A 25,056-nucleotide genomic window follows, 5' to 3' on the forward strand; every position below is an offset into this window, starting at 1 on the left:
ACAGCATCGGCTTGCCATAGGCGGGGACTGAGGCGAACCAGACGGGGTGGAGCATCGCTTCGCCTGGCCCCTCTCGGCGCAGACATCCTTGTGTCCCGTTCGCCTTCTGCGTTTCGGAACCGGAGAGGGGGCTGGTCTGTGGGAGGGACTAGTGCAAAGGGGGGACTAGGACCAGGAGGGGGCGGGGTGGCGGCGAGGGTGCTGTTCCTCCAGTCTCTTACCAGTGTCTTTGTCTCACACTCTTTTGTTAGCCATGCCTAGCTTGCTGGTTCTAGCAGGGATCATGGAGAAAAATGGGGGCTACGGCGGGGATTTAGCCGGCTCCGGCTTCGGCAGCGAATGTCTCCTGGTGCCAAACGAGGAAGAGGAGGACGATTCCCGTGCCCTTAGAGTTGCGCTGGGCCAACTGTCGCTGCTGGGTCTTGGAGAGGGCGAGGACGGGGCTCCTGCGGGTGGAGGTGGTGGTGGTGGAGGAGTTCAAGACAGGAGTAACAATAACCACCACAATCACATCCCAGCCGATTCAGGGATGTTACAAGGGAAGAACAAGTTGTGCGCCCTGTACGAGAGCTCGCCCACCGAAACCAAAGGACGGGGCTGCAACATAACGGAGTGCGTCCCCGTGCCAAGCTCCGAACATGTGGCCGAAATAGTGGGGAGACAAGGTAAATACAACGATGCGCACTTTCACATGCTTTCCGACTCGTTCTCCAGGGTGCACGGCTCAAACTAAGTGTGGAGCTGTCTTGACAAAGAAAAAGGGAGTGGTGATGCTTTTAACGTGTCTGTTTTAGCCACAATTCAGCACTCTGTTTCAGCGCGTACATGGGCATTTCCTCTTAGCTTTAAGCAAACTTATCAGTGGGTACGAGAACAAAGGCGTTATTCCACATCCACGCCTTCAATGTCAGCACGCTGCTTTCCCTTTGTCGTCTGAGCGCGCGTAATTCTGCTTTTTGAAACAGAAAATGGAACGCGTGTGCGCTCTCTGGATACAATATAACAGTCAACGGTCTTTGTTGACTGGATACATTGTGTCAGTCGCTCCTTCCCGCGCCTCTATAGTTCCTGGGGGCTTTCATATGCAGCACCACGTTGTTTTTATCAGGTTACCTAAGACAAAGAGCACTTGTCGGGTAACTTTAGTCCACCGCTGATGTCTCGTGAGCGTCTAAAAGTGCTGAAATTCTGACAGCGTGGTCAGACAAAGAAGTAAAATCCTCGTGTGCTTTGAGTGCAGAGCTATATAAACGTGATCAAAGTTGCGTTTTGTGTGTGTGATGATATTTGGAATAAGTTGACGAGGCAACTGTGTGTTGATGGATCACTTTGGTGACACTGTTGTCTCAATAAGTCACTTGGTAATACGTTTCCAGCATCCTGGAAAGCCGTGTTGCATTTGGTCCTGGAGAGACAGACTATAAAGACTGTACTAGAGTCACGCCCCGTCTACCAGTACAACAGCCCTGCGCTCAGGAAGCCTCTGCTGTCCATTCATTAAGAGCATAATATCTCACCCAGATGAAATATGCACTAATAAACGTCCCAGCAAGCGGGGTCCCTGCATATGACGACTTTGTTGAGTTGTAAAGTGGCCTGTGTGCTTTCAGAATCCAAATGGGGCTAAGTTGGGAATGGGATGCAGTGAGCGCGTGGCTTGGAAATTGCTGATTAAGAGGATTCGAAATGGGGTCTTTACCTCATTAGTCACTGATAGTAGGGCCACATCCTGTGACATTCGTTTGGCCTTTATTAGGTTAATTTAATTGCATTTTTCTATGAATAGATAAATGCATTTGGCCTCATAATAACAAGCCAGAGTGATGGCGAAAAAAGCAGCACACTTAGGTATCCTTGTTATCACCATTAGTTGGAATTTTGAGCTGTAAGGTTCCAGTGCTCTGTTCACCTGCAGTGGCTGCCATGCCTTTTAGGAGATGTGCTCCTGCAGCGAGAGGGACGATTCAGCAGCGGGAGGGAATCTGTGCTCCCTGCTGTCAGTGCTAGACAGTCCATCCAGGTTATTTTTTTAGCTTCTGCTGTACACAATGAGGCATGAAACCAGTGTGCAGAGATCTATCCGCTGAACAGGCCCCTGGGCGGAGAAAGCCACCCCACTCTTGATAAGACACCACTGAGGTGCTAATAAATACTCTGGTGCTGAACACGAGGCAGATGCTGTCGAGCACCACACCTTGTCATGAATTCATATCTCAACAATAACTTTATGAGGTATTCTGCATGCTTGCTTTGTCCTCCTTCTGCAGAATAGCTGGGAAATTACATCTGAAGCACATTTTAATTTGTGTTTCCGTGCTGAATATCATAGTACCTGTACCTGACAGTTAGCACATGGCACTGTTGCAGAGGAGGCGTCATTCAGACAACAGTGATTTTTAAGCGCTATTGTATTTACAGGTTTGTTTGTTTTTTTGCATCCTAATAGGATGCGTCAACACAGAGTGGAAAATTTTAATGGGATTTATTATGCTAAATACTTAAGATAATTAAAAGGAGACACATTTTTTCTATATAATGAATGAAACGGCAAAATAATAGTGTAATGCAGACAGTGTAGTGTAGAAAAGAACATATTGTTTTAATGGATTTGTACATTTACCACAACAGAGAAGAGTGAACAGTTATTTCCAAATTCACTTTGGGCCTCAAACACGAGCAGAAGGAATTTCAGTGTGCATTGTTCAATCAATAGTTTTATGAACAAAAATGACAAAGAAAGAAACATTAACACAGATATTTATTCAAGGTTCAGTGGGTGTAATCAAATACAACAAATTGCAAAATAATTCTCATTTTTATCTTCAAAAATGTTTTCATATATTTTGCACAAAATTGCAAGTCGATGCTTGTTTTATAATCAAAAGTTGTATTATGTTGTACAAAAAATGGTCAGACAATGTTTTTTCCCCAAAAAAGTATAATTCTATCTAAATAATAACATCTTTTCAACAAAAATAGCAAAATAATGCCCATTTTTATAATAAAAAAATGAAATTTAGTATATTTTGTGCAAAGAAATGCAATACAATGCTCATTTTTAATCATTAAAAATTGTATTTTGGTATATTTTGTGTATAGGTTACAATAGAAAAGGGCATGGGCAGGCCCAGACTGAATCTACTGACTTGTGCAATGAATCTGCAGAATTTTGTATATTTAAGCATGGCAAATTGATGAAACATGGCCAATTTAAACTGATTAAATTGTGGTAATAGAATAAACAGTACCATACTTTTACTGAAAACTGAAATCACAATCAAATGATTCAAAATGTTTAAATTACACTCAACACATGAAGAACTTTGTGAATGAGTTCTTCTGCTGCAGATTCTGTGCATGGGTGACCTTTTGACCTAGAAACAAACAAGCAAAATAAGTATTATCTGACAGATTTTAGTACTCCTACTACTATAATACTCCTTCTTCACTCAACAGGTTGCAAAATCAAAGCTTTGCGTGCAAAGACAAACACCTACATCAAGACCCCCGTCCGAGGCGAAGAACCAGTCTTCCTCATCACCGGCCGCAAAGAGGACGTGGCCCTGGCCAGACGTGAAATCATCTCAGCTGCCGAGCACTTCTCCATGCTGCGGGCCTCCAGGAACAAGCTGGGCGTCTCTTTCAGCGGCTCGCCTCCTGCGCCGCTACCTGGCCAGACCACCATACAGGTGCGGGTGCCCTACCGCGTCGTGGGTTTGGTGGTCGGACCGAAAGGCTCAACTATAAAACGCATCCAGCAGCAAACGTGCACTTACATCGTGACTCCAAGCCGCGACCGTGACCCCGTCTTTGAGATCACCGGCTCCCCTGGGAACGCCGAACGGGCGAAGGAAGAAATCGAGTCACACATCGCCTTCCGCACGGGTGGCCTGCATGACCACAACAATGAGAACGACTGCTTGGGACCGGACAGCGGCAATGGGGGTCTAGAGAGCCGCCTGCAGCAGGTGTGGGGGCTACAGGGGGCCCCGCGCAAGCCGCTTGCCAGCAGCTTCCGCCAGAATTTCTCAGACGCCATGGTCGGAAGTAGCAGTGGAGGAGGAGGAGGAGGAGGAGGTGGGATGTACAGTAAAGGTGACTTTACCAACCATGGCAGTGGGGACAAGCCATGCTCCTACTTCGGATCCGAGGGCACTCAAAGCTGGGGCGATCCCGACTATCCCAAACAGGTGGCTTACTATGCCCAGCAGCGCTCCAAAAGCTTTGGAGGCCTGCCTCTTCCTCTGACCAGACTGTCGCCGGGACTGCCTGAACCGTGTGGCACCGGAAACTCAAACGCCGTGGGGTCTCCTCACGCCCAGGCGCGCCGTGCCCACAGCGAGCCCACCGCCATCACGTTCACCGGACGTCTCCCTGTGCCGGATTCTCCGCCTGCTGTGGCTCGGGACTGCATGACCTGTTTTGAGAGCAAAGTGACCGCCGCTCTGGTCCCGTGTGGTCATAACCTCTTCTGCATGGAGTGCGCCATCCGAATTTGTGAGCTAAACCATCCGGAGTGTCCTGTCTGCCACACCCTTGTCACACAGGCCATCCGGATATTCTCTTAAAAAGTCGACTTTCTTTTTGCTTTTTTTGTTTTGTGGTTCGTTTTTACTCTGTAGAATCAGTTCACTTTTAACCTTTTTTTTTTATTTGGTCTGTATTCACTTTTTTTATTTTTCAGAAAACACAAAACCAAAACAAGCAGATATTTTAGAACACACTGCTTGGTTTACTAAAAAAAAGAGGAAGAAGTATTTTCAGATTTTTCTTTTATATGTACACATATATACATATATATTTTATAAAGGTTTTTTTAAAAATGGAAAGAACGTAGTTCTTAGCATGTTGGTTTGTTTTGCTTTATTTTATTTTATTTAATTTTTTAATGGTGCTGTTTTTTTCCACATGCTGTGTGTGGACAGTAACAGAAGAAATAATGTGAACATTTTACACTTTTCCTTTGCTGGGGAGGTATATTATTATATAAAAGAAATATAATTACGAGTTCATTTCCTAAGATTGGAGTATAGTTTTACATCCCAGCATCTTCTGCAAATGAGCGAGTATTCTTTTTTAAAGGCAAACTAGAATCTTAAATCTTTGCACCTTAAAACTGATGTAAAGTGATTGTCGAAAAAACATTACATTTCTAGATGTCTCTGCGAAATAGATAGATGGTATAGAAATAGGGGCTGATATATACGACCTGATGGCTTTAAATTCGGATCATGTTCTAAATGACACAATTACCGATGTAGTATCTGCTTTGCAAATCAATATTCGAACAGGTAATTGATGAGTAAAACAGGGAGTTTCTTTTTTTGTTCTGTTTTGTTTTGTTTCTGCACCAGTGAGCCTATTATGTGATGCATCTAAAACGGTCTTATTAAGTACAATACAGAAAAAAAAGAAAAAACTAATTTGAGCAAACTGATTGGTCAGCTCAAAAAACCTTGGAACTCATCCAGCGTTCTGTTTTCAAGAGGATTTCCCAGGTTCTTTCAGTAACGTTTTTATTCTCCTTTCTGCACTCAGTTAGTACGTTTATGATTTTTTTCTTTTCCACATTATTTAGTAAAACGCTGAGCATAAGGCATAAAATGAAGTACAAAAAAAAAAAGCTGGGGGAGGTGTGATTGAGGGGAGGGGGTCTGTAATCTGATCCTGAATAGACCAAATAGACAAAAGCAAGCAAGACTCCGAGCTACAGTACAATGTAAATCACCCGTTCCCGAGGTGCTGCATTTGAGTTGCAAAGCGTCCTCTGACTGTCCGTCTGTACTGAGGCAGGTGTTGCATATCGTACTTTTTTATTTTCTGAGGGTCGGGCTTGTCGGGGGGGACTATGCTCTAATTCTACGAACCGCTCATTCGCTGTAATGACTACAAAGCTCCTCCCTGTGAGTATATTGTTTTGTCGCAGTGGTGGTACAATCCCCGGAGCGCCCCGACATGGCCTGCCCTAGGAGGAGCTGATAATTAGCCATACATCAGAGTCCAGGTGCAAAGCAACTGCTGTAGGCGTACAGTGGCGTGAATGAGGACGGAGACGCCGCGCAGGGGGCTAAACTAGGTGCAGCTGGGGCCCCTCCTGTTGAGCGCTTGCTCGCTCCCGTTCTGGTATTCCCATTGGGAAGAAATGGGGCCTCTTTTGTCCTGCCGTGGGGTGAAAAAAAAATCCAAGAGCAGATTTTATTTCAAAGAGAAAAGCTGGCCATTCTGGGTAGAGAGAGTGACTAGATAGACCCAAAGCATTTTTCTTCTGAGATTTCTCGTTTAATGTGCACAAGAGGCAGGCCATCGAAGTTTCCATGGAGTCTTCCTTCATGAGCGGGACATCCTGCCGTGACCCCCTCGAGACAGGCCTGCCAGCGCACGGTCACGAGCAGCCAATCGGAGAACAACCTTGAACTCCACAATGAAATCAGACAATTGTAATTGACAAGAAAGCAGGGGGGGAACGCCCAATTTGGTGGCCGCTCATGCTGAATCAAATTACACACCCAGTGCCTGTCTCATTGCAGGCTGGGGGATTTCGGGATAGGGGATTAGAGTGTTCGGAGGTTGGGAAATTGTCTTTTTCCCCCCTTTCGCTAGAAGGCCACTACAAAAGAATGGAGCCACTGAAAATGTACTCAGTTTGAAATGGGTCCGTTTTTTCCCCCATCGAGCCTCTCTGCGCCATTGCCACATGTGCGCGGTGTTAGAAGATATGCTAGGGTAAGCTTGTGATTGTATTTAACTTACTATAATGATTTACCTTTGAGCCATTAGCATCTTAAATATTAGTTCTGAAAAACTTTTGACTGTTACAGCAGATATACTTAGTCGTTTGCCTCATCTGAATTCATGTATTACGGCCGCAGTAGCGCCTTGTTTTGTTTTCGTTTCTATGAGCGTTAGTGTAATAAGGTACTTTGTTTAACTGAAATATATTTCAAGTCCCTTTAAGTAACTCAGATTTGAGATTAAAAAAACTGAAAAGGCTTAACAAATTAAAGCTCTTAAAAGCACCTTATTTTGAAGTAAGCAAGCAGCATTTGCAATCGTAATGCATGTGCATTTCACGACAGCGAACTCAAATGGCGAATATTCTTGTTATTATTGCACTTGTTATATTTTGGGTTAGTTGTTTGTATTTGCACGGATAGCGTATTTTGACACTTAGCGGTTTTTCGAAACATCGCAGTCTTTAGAAATAGCATCTTAATTTACTTAAAAATGAAGGGACAACAATGCGATGGTATTTTCTTACCTTCATTTCTAGTTCTTCAAATCCCCAGCGCTGATCAGGGACAGACGCTCGTCCATTAAAGGAATGCATGTTTGTGCAGTTCGGTCATTTCTATATAAAAACCAAAACCACTTTAAAAATAGAATCAATTATGCAAACCTTAATAGCACGAATTTTAGAATCTGATTCAGAACAACAGTTGTCTGTCTATATGCCGTATTTTGTTCTCCTGCCTCTTTTAAGGTCACTAGGTCAGCGTATGCAGGAAACAGCAATAACTGTCTTAATACTTAATAAAACAAGTTAATCCTTATCCAAACATAGAAAAATGCTTCTAAATGGTTGATAACCCTAAGAATTGTTTAAAGCCATGCACATTGTACTTACCCAATTAAAGACCTTTTTGAGAACAAAACAAAAGCAGTAAAGACTTTCCCAATTAGAAAATGCAGCACTTCAAAAGTTTTGTTTCTTAACCAAACGCCGCAACTTCTAATAGAGTGATGATATACTTCAAAGAATGTAGCCTGAATCAATGGAGAAGGTGCTGTGTAAGTATTCATAGCGAGATATTATTCAATGCAGGCTTTGAAAAGGAGACATTTGAACTGTTAAAGACTTTATACAGCCAATCACAGCAAAACCTTTTTGAGTATTATTTATTTGATAGGAATAAGACTATATTTATTGACATTTAGGGAGATATATAATAAAGACTGACTATGATAGGCATATCATTAAATATATTTCACTATATAAGCAATTCTGAAAACATTGTAATAGTCTCTAATAGCCTACTTGCTAGTTTGTAATATTTCGTACGGTGTCATCCCAATAGAAATGAAATAAAGTGTGATGTTATTGATGCCCCAAAATCTGAAAGCTCTTCAGAAAGTACATAACCAAAAATTAGGGTTATCACAATCAATAGGGGAAAGAATTCATATAGTTTAGTTTGTACAGCATTTGCTTTGCCTATACTGATACATACGGTTATGATGATACAAAAAAAAATATCTACACACCCTATTGACAGGATTTACTGCATGTAAGAGCAGCTCATAAGAAATAAAAATACATTTACAAATGCATATCAGAACGGTTGAATCATCATTCAAATCATTTCAAACTTGCAAGTTCCTTTATAATTTCAGAATGATGAGGGCACTATTATTATGCCTAATCCAAAATAATAACTGCACATGCAAAAAGCCATTCTGATCGAGAAGGGGGGAGTGGTCACAACCTACGACTACAGATTCACAATGAAAAGTGGTCCGGTTTGGAGTCTGACAGGTTAAATAAGAATGTGCTGTCTAAGGTGAAGCTTAATATTAAGAACCACTGTGAATCGTTTCTGCTTCTTCTTCTTCTTCTTTTCCAGTAATTATGTGGTGTTGTTAAATAGTTGCAGTTCAACAGCTTCTCTTGCTTCTTTTTGGTTGTGCATGCTGGGAAATTATTTTACAGAGCATTATTAACCTTTGAACAGCCTGTGTAGATAAAATATAACAGAGCCACTTGTACTACAGAGATTTTTAGTGAGGACTACAGCTGGTGTTTAATGTAATGCTGTACAATGACACTAGTTTATTTTTCCAAACATATTTCTCTTACCCAACATAAAGTATCTAATGCACAAATACCAGATAAATGCTCATATGTTTACACACCCCAAGCAGAGTCTGTTTAGAAGGTGCTTAGCATTTAAAAAAAAAAAAAAAAAAAAAGGATTTTTATTTTTAGTACTGCCCTGAAGATGCCATATATGAAATAATTTACACAAATAATTTATTCCGTTCAGAAGTTTGCATACCTTTAGTTCGTAACACTGTGTTTTCTCCTCAAGTGTCAATGATTGTTTGCAGCCTTTTGTGAAAGCTGCATGAGTCCCTCGATTGTCCCGAGTGTCAGAGCTGGAGATCAACATCGTATAGCCACTGTGGGGAAGAACTCAAATGTGCAGAGCATGCTGGGAAATCAAAGAACTTAGGATGTTTGTCAAGAACAGTGGGCTGCTTCAGCTCAGAGGACAAACCAGAGACTCAAAACACATCACATAAGATACAAGCGGTCATTGACACTCGACGAGGAAACACATGAATTTAAACAAGGGCATGTGAACAGTTTTGTCTTGTGGAATATTAAGGCGGGACACTCCAGGTGAATACGGTAAAAAACTAACTAATAGATCTAATAGATTAACTAATATATTTATCCAGTTGATTCTATTTTTTTTCAAGTTTTTTTTAAATGTTGTGTTGAAATATGCAAATCTGCATACATTTCCAGAACATAAATCTAAACACTGGATAGAGCCAAATTAAATTTTATATTAGAGTTGAAATTTTACAGAGGGGTGTTTTTATTATTTTTTTTTTTTTTTCAATCCATAAGTCAGAAAAACAACTATTCATTTCACCACGTTTTTAGGAAAAAATAAACTGTTATAGAACAAGGTGAATGATATATCAGCAAATCTGTATCTGTAACAGCTCAGAATATAGATAGGAATAAAACTGTAACGTACAGTAGACAAATTGAGAAAACAGCCTTTAAAGATATTATAATTGAAATCTACAGATGCAAATAGATAAAGTGCAATGCAATAAATCCTTAAATGTGTGGTGCACGCTTTCTTTCCATTAGTCTGAAACTACGCACTACGTAAGGCCTAAAATCTCAAAATTGACCAGTGCATGAAAAAAACAAAACAAAACAGTGTTTTCATCTGAAGTGTCTCACCTCGTTTAAAAAAAACCTGTGAGGTATGTACTAAAAATAAAATAAAATGCAATTTAAAACTTCTGAGGGGTTTGCAAACTTTTGAGCTGAACTGTACCTTGCATTCCCATAACGGATATATTTGCATTTTTAGTCTTGTTGATATTTTTGAGGGGTTTTTTTTTATGCGCCCTGTTAGGCAAACAGTATATATACCCTTATATGTTCTGACATAGCAGATAGCGAAGCTGCACGTATTTATCTATAACCGCTGCAGCATCCATTCCATAGAATCATCAGAGAACATACACGTGATGCACTTAAGCAATTATAATGCCTTTCAGTATAGTACAAAGGGCAAATAATGTATTTGAATGTAAAAATGGCCACCCAACCAATGTCTAATTTTGCCTTTTGTTTCTTTATCAAAAGTGAGCTTTAAGTTGAATTTCATGGCTAGAGAAATACCACCATATCTGTTTAGGTTCTTAGCATTTATACAAAGCAACTTAAAAGGGAACTTAAAATGTCTTATAGCTGTTTCGTAAGATTCTATTTTGCTAACATGCATTATTATTTCATAGAGGAAGAGGTCAGTATCTGGATGTTATTTATGAATATCTTTAATGAAGCAAACGTATTTATAAGTAACTTCAAGACGTTTTGTTTTTTAATTAATAAATTAAAAAGTTAATATATTTGTAAAACGCATGAAGTTGATTTCTACTAAAATGATTAAAACTATAGAATTTTTATTTATGAAAGTTAGAAAAATCCACACTTCTGACAGCATAAAACGAGTGGGGTGGGGTTTCAAAGGCTTATATTTTAAAACGTCAGATACGTAACGCGTGCATTAACAATGGGATAACGGCAGAAATATTTTATAGCATTTGGGGGTATTTTAGTCACTTCAACTTTGTGCCTCAATACCGCGTTTTTGCATACTAGAAGCGCTCAGAAGTGTTGTGTACTCGTCCTTTACTGAGTGAATAAAGGGTCCCTTCCTTTTTTTTATATATTAAATTGCTTTGGTTTTAAATGCAATTGTTATAAAGCGATAACAGGCTGAAGTATAACAGGGTGAAACAGAAAAATGATTGTGCATAGTACACGCATACAGTAGTAATAATTCAAGCAAAAATCAACTACATGTAACGTCGTTCCGATTTCCAATCGTTTAAAAATATGCATGACAAAACTTAGAAGTAAGCAAGCAGCATTTGCAATCGTAATGCATGTGCATTTCACGACAGCGAACTCAAATGGCGAATATTCTTGTTATTATTGCACTTGTTATATTTTGGGTTAGTTGTTTGTATTTGCACGGATAGCGTATTTTGACACTTAGCGGTTTTTCGAAACATCGCAGTCTTTAGAAATAGCATCTTAATTTACTTAAAAATGAAGGGACAACAATGCGATGGTATTTTCTTACCTTCATTTCTAGTTCTTCAAATCCCCAGCGCTGATCAGGGACAGACGCTCGTCCATTAAAGGAATGCATGTTTGTGCAGTTCGGTCATTTCTATATAAAAACCAAAACCACTTTAAAAATAGAATCAATTATGCAAACCTTAATAGCACGAATTTTAGAATCTGATTCAGAACAACAGTTGTCTGTCTATATGCCGTATTTTGTTCTCCTGCCTCTTTTAAGGTCACTAGGTCAGCGTATGCAGGAAACAGCAATAACTGTCTTAATACTTAATAAAACAAGTTAATCCTTATCCAAACATAGAAAAATGCTTCTAAATGGTTGATAACCCTAAGAATTGTTTAAAGCCATGCACATTGTACTTACCCAATTAAAGACCTTTTTGAGAACAAAACAAAAGCAGTAAAGACTTTCCCAATTAGAAAATGCAGCACTTCAAAAGTTTTGTTTCTTAACCAAACGCCGCAACTTCTAATAGAGTGATGATATACTTCAAAGAATGTAGCCTGAATCAATGGAGAAGGTGCTGTGTAAGTATTCATAGCGAGATATTATTCAATGCAGGCTTTGAAAAGGAGACATTTGAACTGTTAAAGACTTTATACAGCCAATCACAGCAAAACCTTTTTGAGTATTATTTATTTGATAGGAATAAGACTATATTTATTGACATTTAGGGAGATATATAATAAAGACTGACTATGATAGGCATATCATTAAATATATTTCACTATATAAGCAATTCTGAAAACATTGTAATAGTCTCTAATAGCCTACTTGCTAGTTTGTAATATTTCGTACGGTGTCATCCCAATAGAAATGAAATAAAGTGTGATGTTATTGATGCCCCAAAATCTGAAAGCTCTTCAGAAAGTACATAACCAAAAATTAGGGTTATCACAATCAATAGGGGAAAGAATTCATATAGTTTAGTTTGTACAGCATTTGCTTTGCCTATACTGATACATACGGTTATGATGATACAAAAAAAAATATCTACACACCCTATTGACAGGATTTACTGCATGTAAGAGCAGCTCATAAGAAATAAAAATACATTTACAAATGCATATCAGAACGGTTGAATCATCATTCAAATCATTTCAAACTTGCAAGTTCCTTTATAATTTCAGAATGATGAGGGCACTATTATTATGCCTAATCCAAAATAATAACTGCACATGCAAAAAGCCATTCTGATCGAGAAGGGGGGAGTGGTCACAACCTACGACTACAGATTCACAATGAAAAGTGGTCCGGTTTGGAGTCTGACAGGTTAAATAAGAATGTGCTGTCTAAGGTGAAGCTTAATATTAAGAACCACTGTGAATCGTTTCTGCTTCTTCTTCTTCTTCTTTTCCAGTAATTATGTGGTGTTGTTAAATAGTTGCAGTTCAACAGCTTCTCTTGCTTCTTTTTGGTTGTGCATGCTGGGAAATTATTTTACAGAGCATTATTAACCTTTGAACAGCCTGTGTAGATAAAATATAACAGAGCCACTTGTACTACAGAGATTTTTAGTGAGGACTACAGCTGGTGTTTAATGTAATGCTGTACAATGACACTAGTTTATTTTTCCAAACATATTTCTCTTACCCAACATAAAGTATCTAATGCACAAATACCAGATAAATGCTCATATGTTTACACACCCCAAGCAGAGTCTGTTTAGAAGGTGCTTAGCATTTAAAAAAAAAAAAAAAAAAAAAGGATTTTTATTTTTAGTACTGCCCTGAAGATGCCATATATGAAATAATTTACACAAATAATTTATTCCGTTCAGAAGTTTGCATACCTTTAGTTCGTAACACTGTGTTTTCTCCTCAAGTGTCAATGATTGTTTGCAGCCTTTTGTGAAAGCTGCATGAGTCCCTCGATTGTCCCGAGTGTCAGAGCTGGAGATCAACATCGTATAGCCACTGTGGGGAAGAACTCAAATGTGCAGAGCATGCTGGGAAATCAAAGAACTTAGGATGTTTGTCAAGAACAGTGGGCTGCTTCAGCTCAGAGGACAAACCAGAGACTCAAAACACATCACATAAGATACAAGCGGTCATTGACACTCGACGAGGAAACACATGAATTTAAACAAGGGCATGTGAACAGTTTTGTCTTGTGGAATATTAAGGCGGGACACTCCAGGTGAATACGGTAAAAAACTAACTAATAGATCTAATAGATTAACTAATATATTTATCCAGTTGATTCTATTTTTTTTCAAGTTTTTTTTAAATGTTGTGTTGAAATATGCAAATCTGCATACATTTCCAGAACATAAATCTAAACACTGGATAGAGCCAAATTAAATTTTATATTAGAGTTGAAATTTTACAGAGGGGTGTTTTTATTATTTTTTTTTTTTTTTCAATCCATAAGTCAGAAAAACAACTATTCATTTCACCACGTTTTTAGGAAAAAATAAACTGTTATAGAACAAGGTGAATGATATATCAGCAAATCTGTATCTGTAACAGCTCAGAATATAGATAGGAATAAAACTGTAACGTACAGTAGACAAATTGAGAAAACAGCCTTTAAAGATATTATAATTGAAATCTACAGATGCAAATAGATAAAGTGCAATGCAATAAATCCTTAAATGTGTGGTGCACGCTTTCTTTCCATTAGTCTGAAACTACGCACTACGTAAGGCCTAAAATCTCAAAATTGACCAGTGCATGAAAAAAACAAAACAAAACAGTGTTTTCATCTGAAGTGTCTCACCTCGTTTAAAAAAAACCTGTGAGGTATGTACTAAAAATAAAATAAAATGCAATTTAAAACTTCTGAGGGGTTTGCAAACTTTTGAGCTGAACTGTACCTTGCATTCCCATAACGGATATATTTGCATTTTTAGTCTTGTTGATATTTTTGAGGGGTTTTTTTTTATGCGCCCTGTTAGGCAAACAGTATATATACCCTTATATGTTCTGACATAGCAGATAGCGAAGCTGCACGTATTTATCTATAACCGCTGCAGCATCCATTCCATAGAATCATCAGAGAACATACACGTGATGCACTTAAGCAATTATAATGCCTTTCAGTATAGTACAAAGGGCAAATAATGTATTTGAATGTAAAAATGGCCACCCAACCAATGTCTAATTTTGCCTTTTGTTTCTTTATCAAAAGTGAGCTTTAAGTTGAATTTCATGGCTAGAGAAATACCACCATATCTGTTTAGGTTCTTAGCATTTATACAAAGCAACTTAAAAGGGAACTTAAAATGTCTTATAGCTGTTTCGTAAGATTCTATTTTGCTAACATGCATTATTATTTCATAGAGGAAGAGGTCAGTATCTGGATGTTATTTATGAATATCTTTAATGAAGCAAACGTATTTATAAGTAACTTCAAGACGTTTTGTTTTTTAATTAATAAATTAAAAAGTTAATATATTTGTAAAACGCATGAAGTTGATTTCTACTAAAATTATTAAAACTATAGAATTTTTATTTATGAAAGTTAGAAAAATCCACACTTCTGACAGCATAAAACAAGTGGGGTGGGGTTTCAAAGGCTTATATTTTAAAACGTCAGATACGTAACGTGTGCATTAACAATGGGATAACGGCAGAAATATTTTATAGCATTCAGGGGTATTTTAGTCACTTCAACTTTGTGCCTCAATACCGCGTTTTTGCATACTAGAAGCGCTCAGAAGTGTTGTGTACTCGTCCTTTACTGAGTGAATAAAGGGTCCCTTCCTTTTTTTTATATATTAAATTGCTTTGGTTTTAAATGCAATTGTTATAAAGCGATAACAGGCTGAAGTATAACAGGGTGAAACAGAAAAATGATTGTGCATAGTACACGCATACAGTAGTAATAATTCAAGCAAAAATCAACTACATGTAACGTCGTTCCGATTTCCAATCGTTTAAAAATATGCATGACAAAACTTAAAAAAACAAAACAAACAAACAGTTTTTTCCACAAATCAGATGTTCCGTTATCATATTTGTTTGCAGATATGTGAACAGAACGCAGATTTCGAGCACATTCACAGTAATACCGTTATTTGCATGTAACTTCTATCAACCTGTTTTGTCACATACAAAATGAGGCTTATGTACAAACTACACTCAAGGGCTGATGACTGCGTTTCATTATTACCGAGAGTGTCTCAAACATGTCAAAGCGGTGAACTATTGTTTACAAGATTACACGCAGAAGCATAGTCTCAGTACTTCATGGTGAACACGCATCTCGACTTTATTTTGGCTCTGTGGTGGCAATGATAGTTGTGTAGTGGTTTCAATTTCAGTCAGACAGGAACATGGGGGGGTGTTTAGGACGGTCACTGACGTGACCTCGCTTGGGATGAGTTACTCCGGTCCGACAGTCTGTATTTGGTAGCTTCCAGCACAGTAGAAGTGTTTCATACAGCTCTCATAGTGGTCTTAGTGCATTAGTTTGGTCAAGCATCTCCTGGTACTAGTGTTCAGTTTATTGTTGATAAACGAGGGGGTTTGCCATATCATAGACGAGGCTAGCCGATACTCCACGAGTCGTTTTGATTTCATAATTCAGTATCGTGTCTACACGGGGCACGGAAACTGCAGGTTTTTTCCTTAGAACATGTTCTTTGTGACTTTCATTTTTGATATTTGATGATCAATGTATCTATGCCATACTACACTCTAAAAAATGCTGGGTTGTTTCAACCCAATGTTGGGTCAAATATGGACTAACCCAACTGTTGGGTTAAAAAGTTAATTTAAAAATGTAACCAAAATTTAACCCAACAGTTGGATTAGTCCATATTTAACCCAACATTGGGTTGAAACAACCCAGCATTTTTTAGAGTGTAGTTTTGATCTTTTGGTTATTTTCGAGAAATTGTATTGTAAATGTTTCTAATAAAACAAACTGAATAATCTGTCACTGCTACCCTGAATTCTGTTGCTCGCACACCTGATGATTTGAAACAAAACTGATTTTATTTATATATGTTATTAAAATACACAGTAAATTCCACAAGTTAACAAAAAAAAGGATAAAAATCACCAAAAAGTTTAAAAACAGAAGCGTTCATGGGTTCCCACGGTCACGGAAGTATCAGGGAATTTTAAAATCGCCTGGAAAAAGTCATGGAAATTAATAACATTTCAAAAAAGCTCATAAATATTTAATCAACTAGAAATTGCTCTTTGTGGGTGCAATCTCTATACGATGAATTTTCCTTATCAATGAACTCAAGAATTCAATGAATTCAAGAACGACTGGAAAGGTCATGTGGGAGTCACTGGTCAAAAGATGTGAAATACACAAGTTTCCAAGTGTCTACGTAAAATCTATTCACCCAAGTTTAAAAAAACCCAACAGCTGATTAACATTCATGATGATCACTGAAAACGTATAAACCTATTTGCAGTATTCAGAGCCTTTATTTAGGAGTCCCACTGGGAAAAGAACAGGCACGATGACAGAATCTTCCCAAAACAGTAATTATCAACGACTCCAGCTAAACGGCTGATATTCAAAATAACAGATTGATGGCATTAGCATAAATCTTACAGGCAAGGCATTTAGGGAAGCACCTCGTGTCTTTAAACAAATGACAAGACATGAAGCCGAAAACACGACCCCAGCTGTCCCGTCCTGAGGCGAGGAGGATCTAAACGCCACAGAACACATATGCAAAGATAAAACCACACCAAAAGCCATAGAAGACAGAAAAGCCAGGACAGAGAGTGAGATCTCAAGAGACCTGCTGCTCTTCGGGTTACATGTAGCAGATAACAAGGGTGGCCAGCGAGGAATTCACTTCCAGTAAGAAAACCTCAGCAGTACATCACAAGCCATCAGTTCCCCTGCCTTGCAATATAATATGGTCAATGTACCCAATCATAGAAGCTCCTCTTAGTGAACTGCATACCACCTGCCGCTCATTTTCCAAGCAGAAAAAAAGCTATTAGCCAAAGACAACACCCAGAAACCAGCTAAAGCAAAACTAATCATGCAAATTTCCATCATAATAAAGTCATAAAGCAGACAAAAAAAAACATCTGACCCGCATCTGTGCTCCAAGTAGGGATGGGAATCGTAGGGATTTAAAGAAATAGTTCACACAAAATCAAAAATTGTGTCCTAATTTGAGTAAATTATATGACGATATGATTGGATGAACTATTTCCTTATGATTCTGGCATCTTACTTCAGTTTTAGTAATTTGAAGTAAAAATTAAAGAATGTTTGAAACATGGAACAAATCATATCATAAATATAATAATAACAACAATAATAATAAATTATCATATAATTTTTAGGGGAGAAAAAGCACCACGCAAGTGACAAGTATACCACAAATGGTGTTTTTTTATACTTTTAAATGATTGGTAACAAAAAAAAAAATATGCCTGAAAGTTCAATGCTGATTTTAATGCACAGCTGAGAATAAATAAGTTGCATCATCATCACAACAAAAACTTTAAAGTGGTTCTATTTTGCATATTTTCATTATGCATAAAATAGCAGAGATTTAGAATGCATAAGTTCAAGAACCGTTAACCGAATCAAGTGTCATAGAAATAATCAGATAATTTAAGAACTAGTCAACGATTCCCAACCCTAAATCTGAATATACTATACTCTTATTAACACTACAGCACATACAGCCATTAACTTAACCTATTAACATTACTCTGATCCACAGAAAACACTCCCAGCGCTTGTACAAACGAGTGCCATGACTGGAAGGAGAAACCCTTGAGAAATTCCGATCAATAATCTAGTGATGGATAAAAGCATGACAAAAAAAAACACCACAGAATAACAAGATCATGTTTGCATTCAATAAATACAAGAGATGCCGTTGCAATGTAAGAATTGAGCGAACTATGATGACCGCAGTTTGAATTTCTCAGGTGTTGAGATGCATGGAAAAGATGTCAGACTACTTCTGCGCTGGCACACTAAAGGAAAAAAAAATATGATTTCACAAGTGAATCCCCATTGTGATCAGAAACCATTCAAGAGGTACTTATAAGAAGCATTATGCATTCCAAGCACTTTTTCTTGTTCTTCAGCCCATTGTTTGTAAGCAGACTCTGTGGCAAAAAGTGCAGGAATAAAATAAAAAAAGCAGCCACGTCTGAGCGTCCCAGCTAACTGCTCATTTCTAATTAGTCTGAAACAAGAAGCATGGCCTCTCAGTTCTGAGAAAATCCTTGATCCATTCAATTTCAACATCTCTTGTTCTCCAATTTTGAAGATTATTACTCACTTATTCTGGGCATAACTAAGCAAGTCCGTTACATATGTTAAGTACATCACGCGCAGGGAATACAACGGTCATGGTCAACCTTCCAGCCCAGCCCAACAAAATGTTCCCAGGATCCCATGGTGGCGCTGCGGCAGCTCAGTTATTCTGACAGCAGGCGCCCTGCTTGCCCGAATTCTGTGTGGGCTGCACGGTAATGGGAACCACTTTTGAGCTAGGGGAGAAGCCGTCATCACCACGCCCTGACATCTGCCTCTGGGACACGATACGGTAGATTTCTGTGTGAGAGAGAGGCAGGATTCATACATCGGCATGATGGAGGGTTGCCTGATAAACGTGCTCTTTCAGGTGTGTTACTGACAGCGCAACAACTTCAGCTACGCTTCATTATGACGCCTAGAAATGAACAGTGTAACTGTGTAACACGGTGTGGCTGAAGAGAGGTATTTCCCAGGCCAAACAAAAAAAGAAAAACTGCAAAAAAGCAAACCACTATTTCTGCGTGGCAAACTTTCGAAGTTTGACCTCAAAACACTGTTTCATTCATTCACAGGAAAAGCAGAGGATATCTGTGGCGTGGAGTTTGACGCCATCTAGAGGTTATACTTAATAATAACACACAAAAACACCCTGGAATGTCACAAAACGGTCAAGAAATGTCTTGTGTAAAATAGACAGATTTTTTCCTTGAAAAGAAAAGGAGTATGCTGTTTTTTTAGGTCACTTTTAATTAAGCAGATTCTCCCAACCCCAAAAACTCTCATTACATCTGACATATATCTGACAAAATAATTATATTATTTAAATTATTTTTAAAGTAATTGTATTTATGCTTTATTTTGGGGTGTTTTTTTACTGTAACACAAGAATTGGCTTTTCACATTAGTTTTTTCAAATATTTAAAAGAATAGCTAAAAAAAAAATAAAGGTCATAATTTGCATGATTTCAGTAAATCATATGACAATTTTGATTTCTGGATGAACTTTCTTTATGTTTCTGGTTCCCTTAATTTTTTTTATTAGTAATTTCAAAGGGGAAAAAAAACTATATTCTGTTCTTTACCCTTACAAATCTGTTCTGTAATAAATCATAAATTAAAGGTATAGTTCGCCCAAAAATGAAAATTTGATGTTTATCTGCTTACCCCAGGGCATCCAAGATGTAGGTGACTTTGTTTCTTCAGTAGAACACAAACGGAGATTTTTAACTCCAGCCGTTGCAGTCTATCAGTCGTATAATGCATGGCAATGGTAACAAAATCTATGAGAGTAAAAAAAACATGCACAGACAAATCCAAATTAAACCCTGCGGCTCGTGACGATACATTGATGGCCTAACACCCGAAACGATCGGTTTGTGCGAGAAACCGAACAGTATTTATATCATATTTTACCTCTAATACACCACTATGTCCAACTGCTTTGAGCGCACGCACGGCATCTGGTGCATGAGGTGTGTACGTGCTCTGGCGTAGTTTATGCAAGCACCGGAAGTGATCTCTCACGCGTATACGTCACTCATTGTTTACACAGTGCACAGTCATTGTAGGTACGACGGCTAATCAAAATGGTACTCACTTGCGCTTATCCGGATTGTTCAAAACATCAAATTTTCATTTTTGGGTGAACTATCCCTTTAATAATATATAACAAAAAACAACAACAATAATCATTTTGTTTCGTTTTTGGAAAGCATAAAATTTCAATCACATACCACAAACGGTGCAATTCAATTTTGTAGCAGTGGGAAACAAATCAGGTGCCTGAGCGGTTTTTTTTTTTTTGCTGATGCATATATTGTACAGATATTTAGAATGCATAAGTTGAGCAAAATTGAATGTCAGAAACGTCCAGTTAATAAATAAACAACTAGATCACATTCCGCTCTAAAATTAAAAATTCACAATATTTGAAAAAGTTTTTTATATACTAAATTATGCATAAATACTTTGCTATTTAAATACTATTCTTGTCATTACAGTAATGAGAATGAGAATGTTCTTAATAAAAAATGACTGGTACATGTTCTTCACAGTTTTCATGATTCACCTCCAAAAGCTTTGTGATATTCACCCTTCTAAATGATTTGCTCAGGACTGACCTGTAAGAATGGTCTGAAAGGCAAGTTCAACATTAGAAGAGTCCAGCGCTGAGGTCTCCAGGAAAGAAAGTCCATGCTTCTCTGTAAAATCACACACAAAAATTAAGAAATCAGGAAGGGGGCCAACACTTTTTCACACCACTGTAAATGAGTAATGCTAAATCAACATTGCCTAAAAATAGTTTACATGATGCCCCATCATTTTATTAACAGTACTGCTCTAAAAGGTTACAATGTAGCGTTCAACTTCTCAGAGCCCAAAGAAATTAAAATACAAACATATTCATTCCTGACCATGTGGCTAAAAATCTGAGACATTCAAACTGACCAATCAGCATCAAGACCTGTAATGTAAACACCTCAGCCAACAGGCCTTGAACACTACCAGCACAGCACCTCTGTGACCTTTAAAGGTATTCCAAATGACCTTTGGCGATTTAAAAATTATTTAGTTAACTCAACTTTACAAGCTGCCTTCACAAAAGTGGCATATTAGGTCTCATTTTTACAGTGAAATATTTAGTATTCTGACTCCTTAATATAAATCTTGGTAAATTATATGAACAAGTCTAGTGTTTTTAGGTGTCATTCTATACATTTGATTTGCCAGAAAAGCATCACTTACAGAAACTCTTGAGTAATTACAGTTCACACTAGCTAATAAAGTCACAACACTAACCTGCAAACGCTTTGGCTTCATCCATAGGAACGGCCCTCAGATGGCGCAGGTCACTTTTGTTCCCTACTAACATGATGACAATATTGCTGTCAGCATGATCCTGCAGCTCTGTCAGCCAGCGCTCGGCGTTCTCATAGGTCAGATGCTTGGCAATGTCATACACCAGCAGGGCTCCTACGGCACCTCTGTAATACCTGTGAACACACACACAGACGTTTGAAAGATGCAGTCATTATTCAGAAACTAAAAGCACAAACAACACATTTATTCCACAATCTAAGGTGCCCAATAATAGTCTGATTACCAAGGAGTATTTGGCTGGTCATGTGAAATAAAACTACTGTTATTAAAGTCGTTATCTTATTTGAGTGTACATCATTAGGGGCCAAACGGTGTTGTTTTTTTTTTTATTATTCAAATACTTCCCACTTGACGGGAGTCTACATCCTCCCATTGTACTATACAGTAAAAAGGTAAGCTCAAATGATTAGAAATCTGGCACAATTATCCACCTTATATTTTTAACATAAGAGGGGGCACAGCCATTTTTAACTTCAATGTGCGAGGTTTCCAGTGTCAGTTGCTTCCAGTAATTTTAACTATGCAAAAAAAAAACTATATTGTTTTAATTTATTATCATAATCCTAAAAGCAAATGGTTTTTAAAATTCACTGCACTTTGTTATTCTTCTAGTTAATTCACGCATTTATTTACACGCATGTATTTATTTATATATTGTTATTATTAATTTAATAAAGTACAATATTTAAAACTTTTTGCACATATCTAGTCAGGGACAGAGTGCAAGCATGTGCATCTAACATAATTCTGTATTTTTAGCTAAGAAGAATGACTATTTCTATTCTGGTTAATGAACAGTACTTTTCGTTAACTGATTATCATATGTCTTAGAAGAAATAATTTTAAAAACCTTACTATTTTAACTCTATTTTGGCTTTGTTTAAAGTATTGTGAGAGTATTGTATTGTAAGATCAATATCGTCTATCAAGTCACGACAAAATTGTATTTTTTACATGCCCAATACATTGTTTTTAACCGAAAGGGCGTAGAAACTTAATTTTTTTGTTTAACATGAGAATTAATTAAAATGATTCTGATTACATTTTTTCCAAGCACATTAAAAAAAATTCCAAGCCACATCAATCTTAATAATTGTACCTGTAAAAGAAAACCTGCTTAATAATTATGCATATCTGAATAAAAACCATTTTTTTTACTTCCAGTTCTTGTTAACAACTATAAATCAGTTATAAATGACTATATGCAAAATTAATAGTAGTTATTAAGGTTGACTGATGGATTGGTTTGAAATTGGTGAAATGTGCTTGGAAAAAAACAATACAATAAGAATATTAATATGCCTAATAATTATGCACGCACTGTAGTTTATATTTATTCTATTCTATTTATTTTAGTAATTTAATTAAATTTTTATTTTATAGTTACATTTATTAATTACATTTTTAAAAACTGGTGCACAAAACAATTGGACTTCTTAAATTAGTTGATGTCTTAACAGAGTCTTTGAAGACACTTACGCTGATGTGATGGCCCTGTATCTCTCCTGTCCAGCCGTATCCCAGATCTGGGCCTTGACGTTCTTGCCCTCCACATGGATGCTGCGTGTGGCAAACTCCACCCCGATGGTGCTCTTGCTCTCCAGGTTGAACTCATTGCGGGTGAAGCGAGAGAGCAGGTTACTCTTGCCCACACCGGAGTCGCCGATCAGAACCACTGTGGATGAAGAGGACACGGGTGTGTGAGATCAACCGGCTCTACTTTATGGTGCTTTTAAATGCTATTGTATTTGCTGGAGACACATGACACTGTGAGAACACTTTCAAGCAGATTCCATTTGTGCGCTTGCAGGAACCGGCCTCCCTTCACCGCACAACAGCAATTAGATTTGAATATTTCACACACAAAGGGTGTTTCCACAAAGCTTTCGACAATGAATGAAAAGGGCACGACTGAAGAGCAACTCCCTTTTTCACCCACACAGGTAGACTTACGAAATATTGGGAGCGTCTGTGTCTCCCGCTGACAGAGGCAAAAATAAAACAGATATTACTGAGAAATTACATTTACAGTTACACTACCGTTCAGGTAGTTTGGGGTCGGTAAGATTTTTTTTTTAAAGAAATTAATACTTTTATTCAGCAAGGATGCATGAAATTGATCAAAAGCGACAATAAAGACATTTACAATATTACAAAAGATTTCTATTTCAAATAAATGCTGATCTTTTGAACTTTCTATTCATAAAAGGATCCTGAAAAATGTATTACAGTTTCTACAAAAAAAAATATTAAACAGCAAAACTTTTAATATTGCTAATAATAAATGTTTCTTGAGCAGCAAATCAGAATATTAGAATGATTTCTAAAGGATCGTGCCATAATAAAGACTGGAGTAATGGCTGCTGAAAATTCAGCTTTGCATCATAAATTACATTTTAAAATATTATATTCAGAAGTTATTTTAAAATTGTTATAATATTTCACAATATTACTGATCTTACTGTTTTTTTTTTTTTTTTCAAATAAATGCAGTCTTGGTGAGCAGAAGAGACTTAAAAATAAAAGTAGTTTATTTTTCACACAGTACTGTGTGAATTGTTTTTAATCTTTTTTTTTTATTAAATCAGTACAGTCTAGGTGGGCATACTGTAAGAGATAAGAGGAACACTTTCATGTAAAATAATAAAAGATGCTTCAAGCACATCAAATCTCATTTATTTTAATTTTTTGAATGTGAAAGTGAATACGATTTCAAAGCTTTTGAGGACAGAAAGATTATGACTTAAATTCCAGTCTATTCATCACACAAAGATGTTGTGTGACTTCAGAAAAACACTTGGAACACGACATGAAGGTGATTAAACAATTACAATTACAATTTTTATTCAACCTAAACCTGAAATAAATTGGGTTAATGTTGCCAAAATTCGACAGCATGAAAGAATTAAATCTATAACAGATGCCTCAGCTAATAATATCCGAGTTAGGCACACAGGAATGCACTTTGACAAAGACGTCTGCTTGTTTTAAAGCTGGTGGACACAGACATGTTTAAAGAGCAGAGCGGTGATTGAACAGCACTGACTGATTCATGGTCAAACAGCGAAAGGTCCACGGACAGCTTAAACACACGGAGGTCAAGAGCAGAACTCTGACTAATGGAAGTGTCAAATTCATGGACATAACCACCGCAGACATCAAAGAGGTCAGATTAGTAAAAATAATATCATTAGTATTCGCTTTAGTAGTCAATTACTAAAGGAAATTCTCAAACGTTTACATTTGATCTCCTTCAATCTCGAATAATTGGCTATATATCAAAATAGAACAAATGAATGATCTGAGTGATGATCTGATTTAAATGAGATTTGATTCATTAGATCAAAGGAGAGTTTTTAAAACCTGAATGCAAACCCATCCTGAGAAGGACCGGATTTATACAGGTCTTACCGGTTTAACTGTGCTTATATTGCAGACACCATAGAAGGAAAATTCTAAATGAATTTCCACAGAAATACTTTTTTTCCATTTTCTGTGTGGCAAGTGCATTAAATTGTCCAAATTGTTTGTTTCCACAGCATAAGTTCAAATGTATTATATATATATA

The 25,056-nt window shown here is 37.5% G+C and overlaps 2 protein-coding genes across 3 annotated transcripts in view; one reads left to right on the forward strand and one right to left on the reverse strand.

Annotated features, from left to right (window-relative positions):
• Window positions 1-28: 28 nt before the first annotated feature.
• mex3a (mex-3 RNA binding family member A) lies at window positions 29-4,749 on the forward strand. The gene is made up of 2 exons (XM_016485839.1): window positions 29-665; window positions 3,457-4,749. The coding sequence occupies exons 1-2, from the start codon at window positions 254-256 to the stop codon at window positions 4,566-4,568; spliced, it is 1,524 nt and encodes a 507-aa protein (XP_016341325.1). The 5' UTR covers window positions 29-253; the 3' UTR covers window positions 4,569-4,749.
• A 6,445-nt stretch (window positions 4,750-11,194) lies between these two features.
• rab11al (RAB11a, member RAS oncogene family, like) overlaps window positions 11,195-25,056 on the reverse strand; it is a 15,013-nt gene continuing 1,151 nt past the window's right edge. The window contains exons 2-5 of one of the 2 annotated variants that reach the window (XM_016485841.1): window positions 22,968-23,163; window positions 21,408-21,601; window positions 20,729-20,809; window positions 11,195-11,489 (exon numbers count right to left, since the gene is read on the reverse strand). In XM_016485841.1, coding sequence (XP_016341327.1) covers window positions 11,455-11,489; window positions 20,729-20,809; window positions 21,408-21,601; window positions 22,968-23,163 — 506 coding nt within the window. In that variant the 3' untranslated portion in view covers window positions 11,195-11,454. Of the gene's footprint in view, window positions 11,490-16,772; window positions 18,906-20,728; window positions 20,810-21,407; window positions 21,602-22,967; window positions 23,164-25,056 lie in introns of those variants that run through there. The other variant, XM_016485840.1, reaches the window with a different exon arrangement.

Source organism: Sinocyclocheilus anshuiensis, unplaced genomic scaffold (assembly GCF_001515605.1).
Source record: "Sinocyclocheilus anshuiensis isolate Anshui unplaced genomic scaffold, SAMN03320099.WGS_v1.1 scaffold1162, whole genome shotgun sequence".
NCBI classification, from domain to species: domain Eukaryota; kingdom Metazoa; phylum Chordata; class Actinopteri; order Cypriniformes; family Cyprinidae; genus Sinocyclocheilus; species Sinocyclocheilus anshuiensis.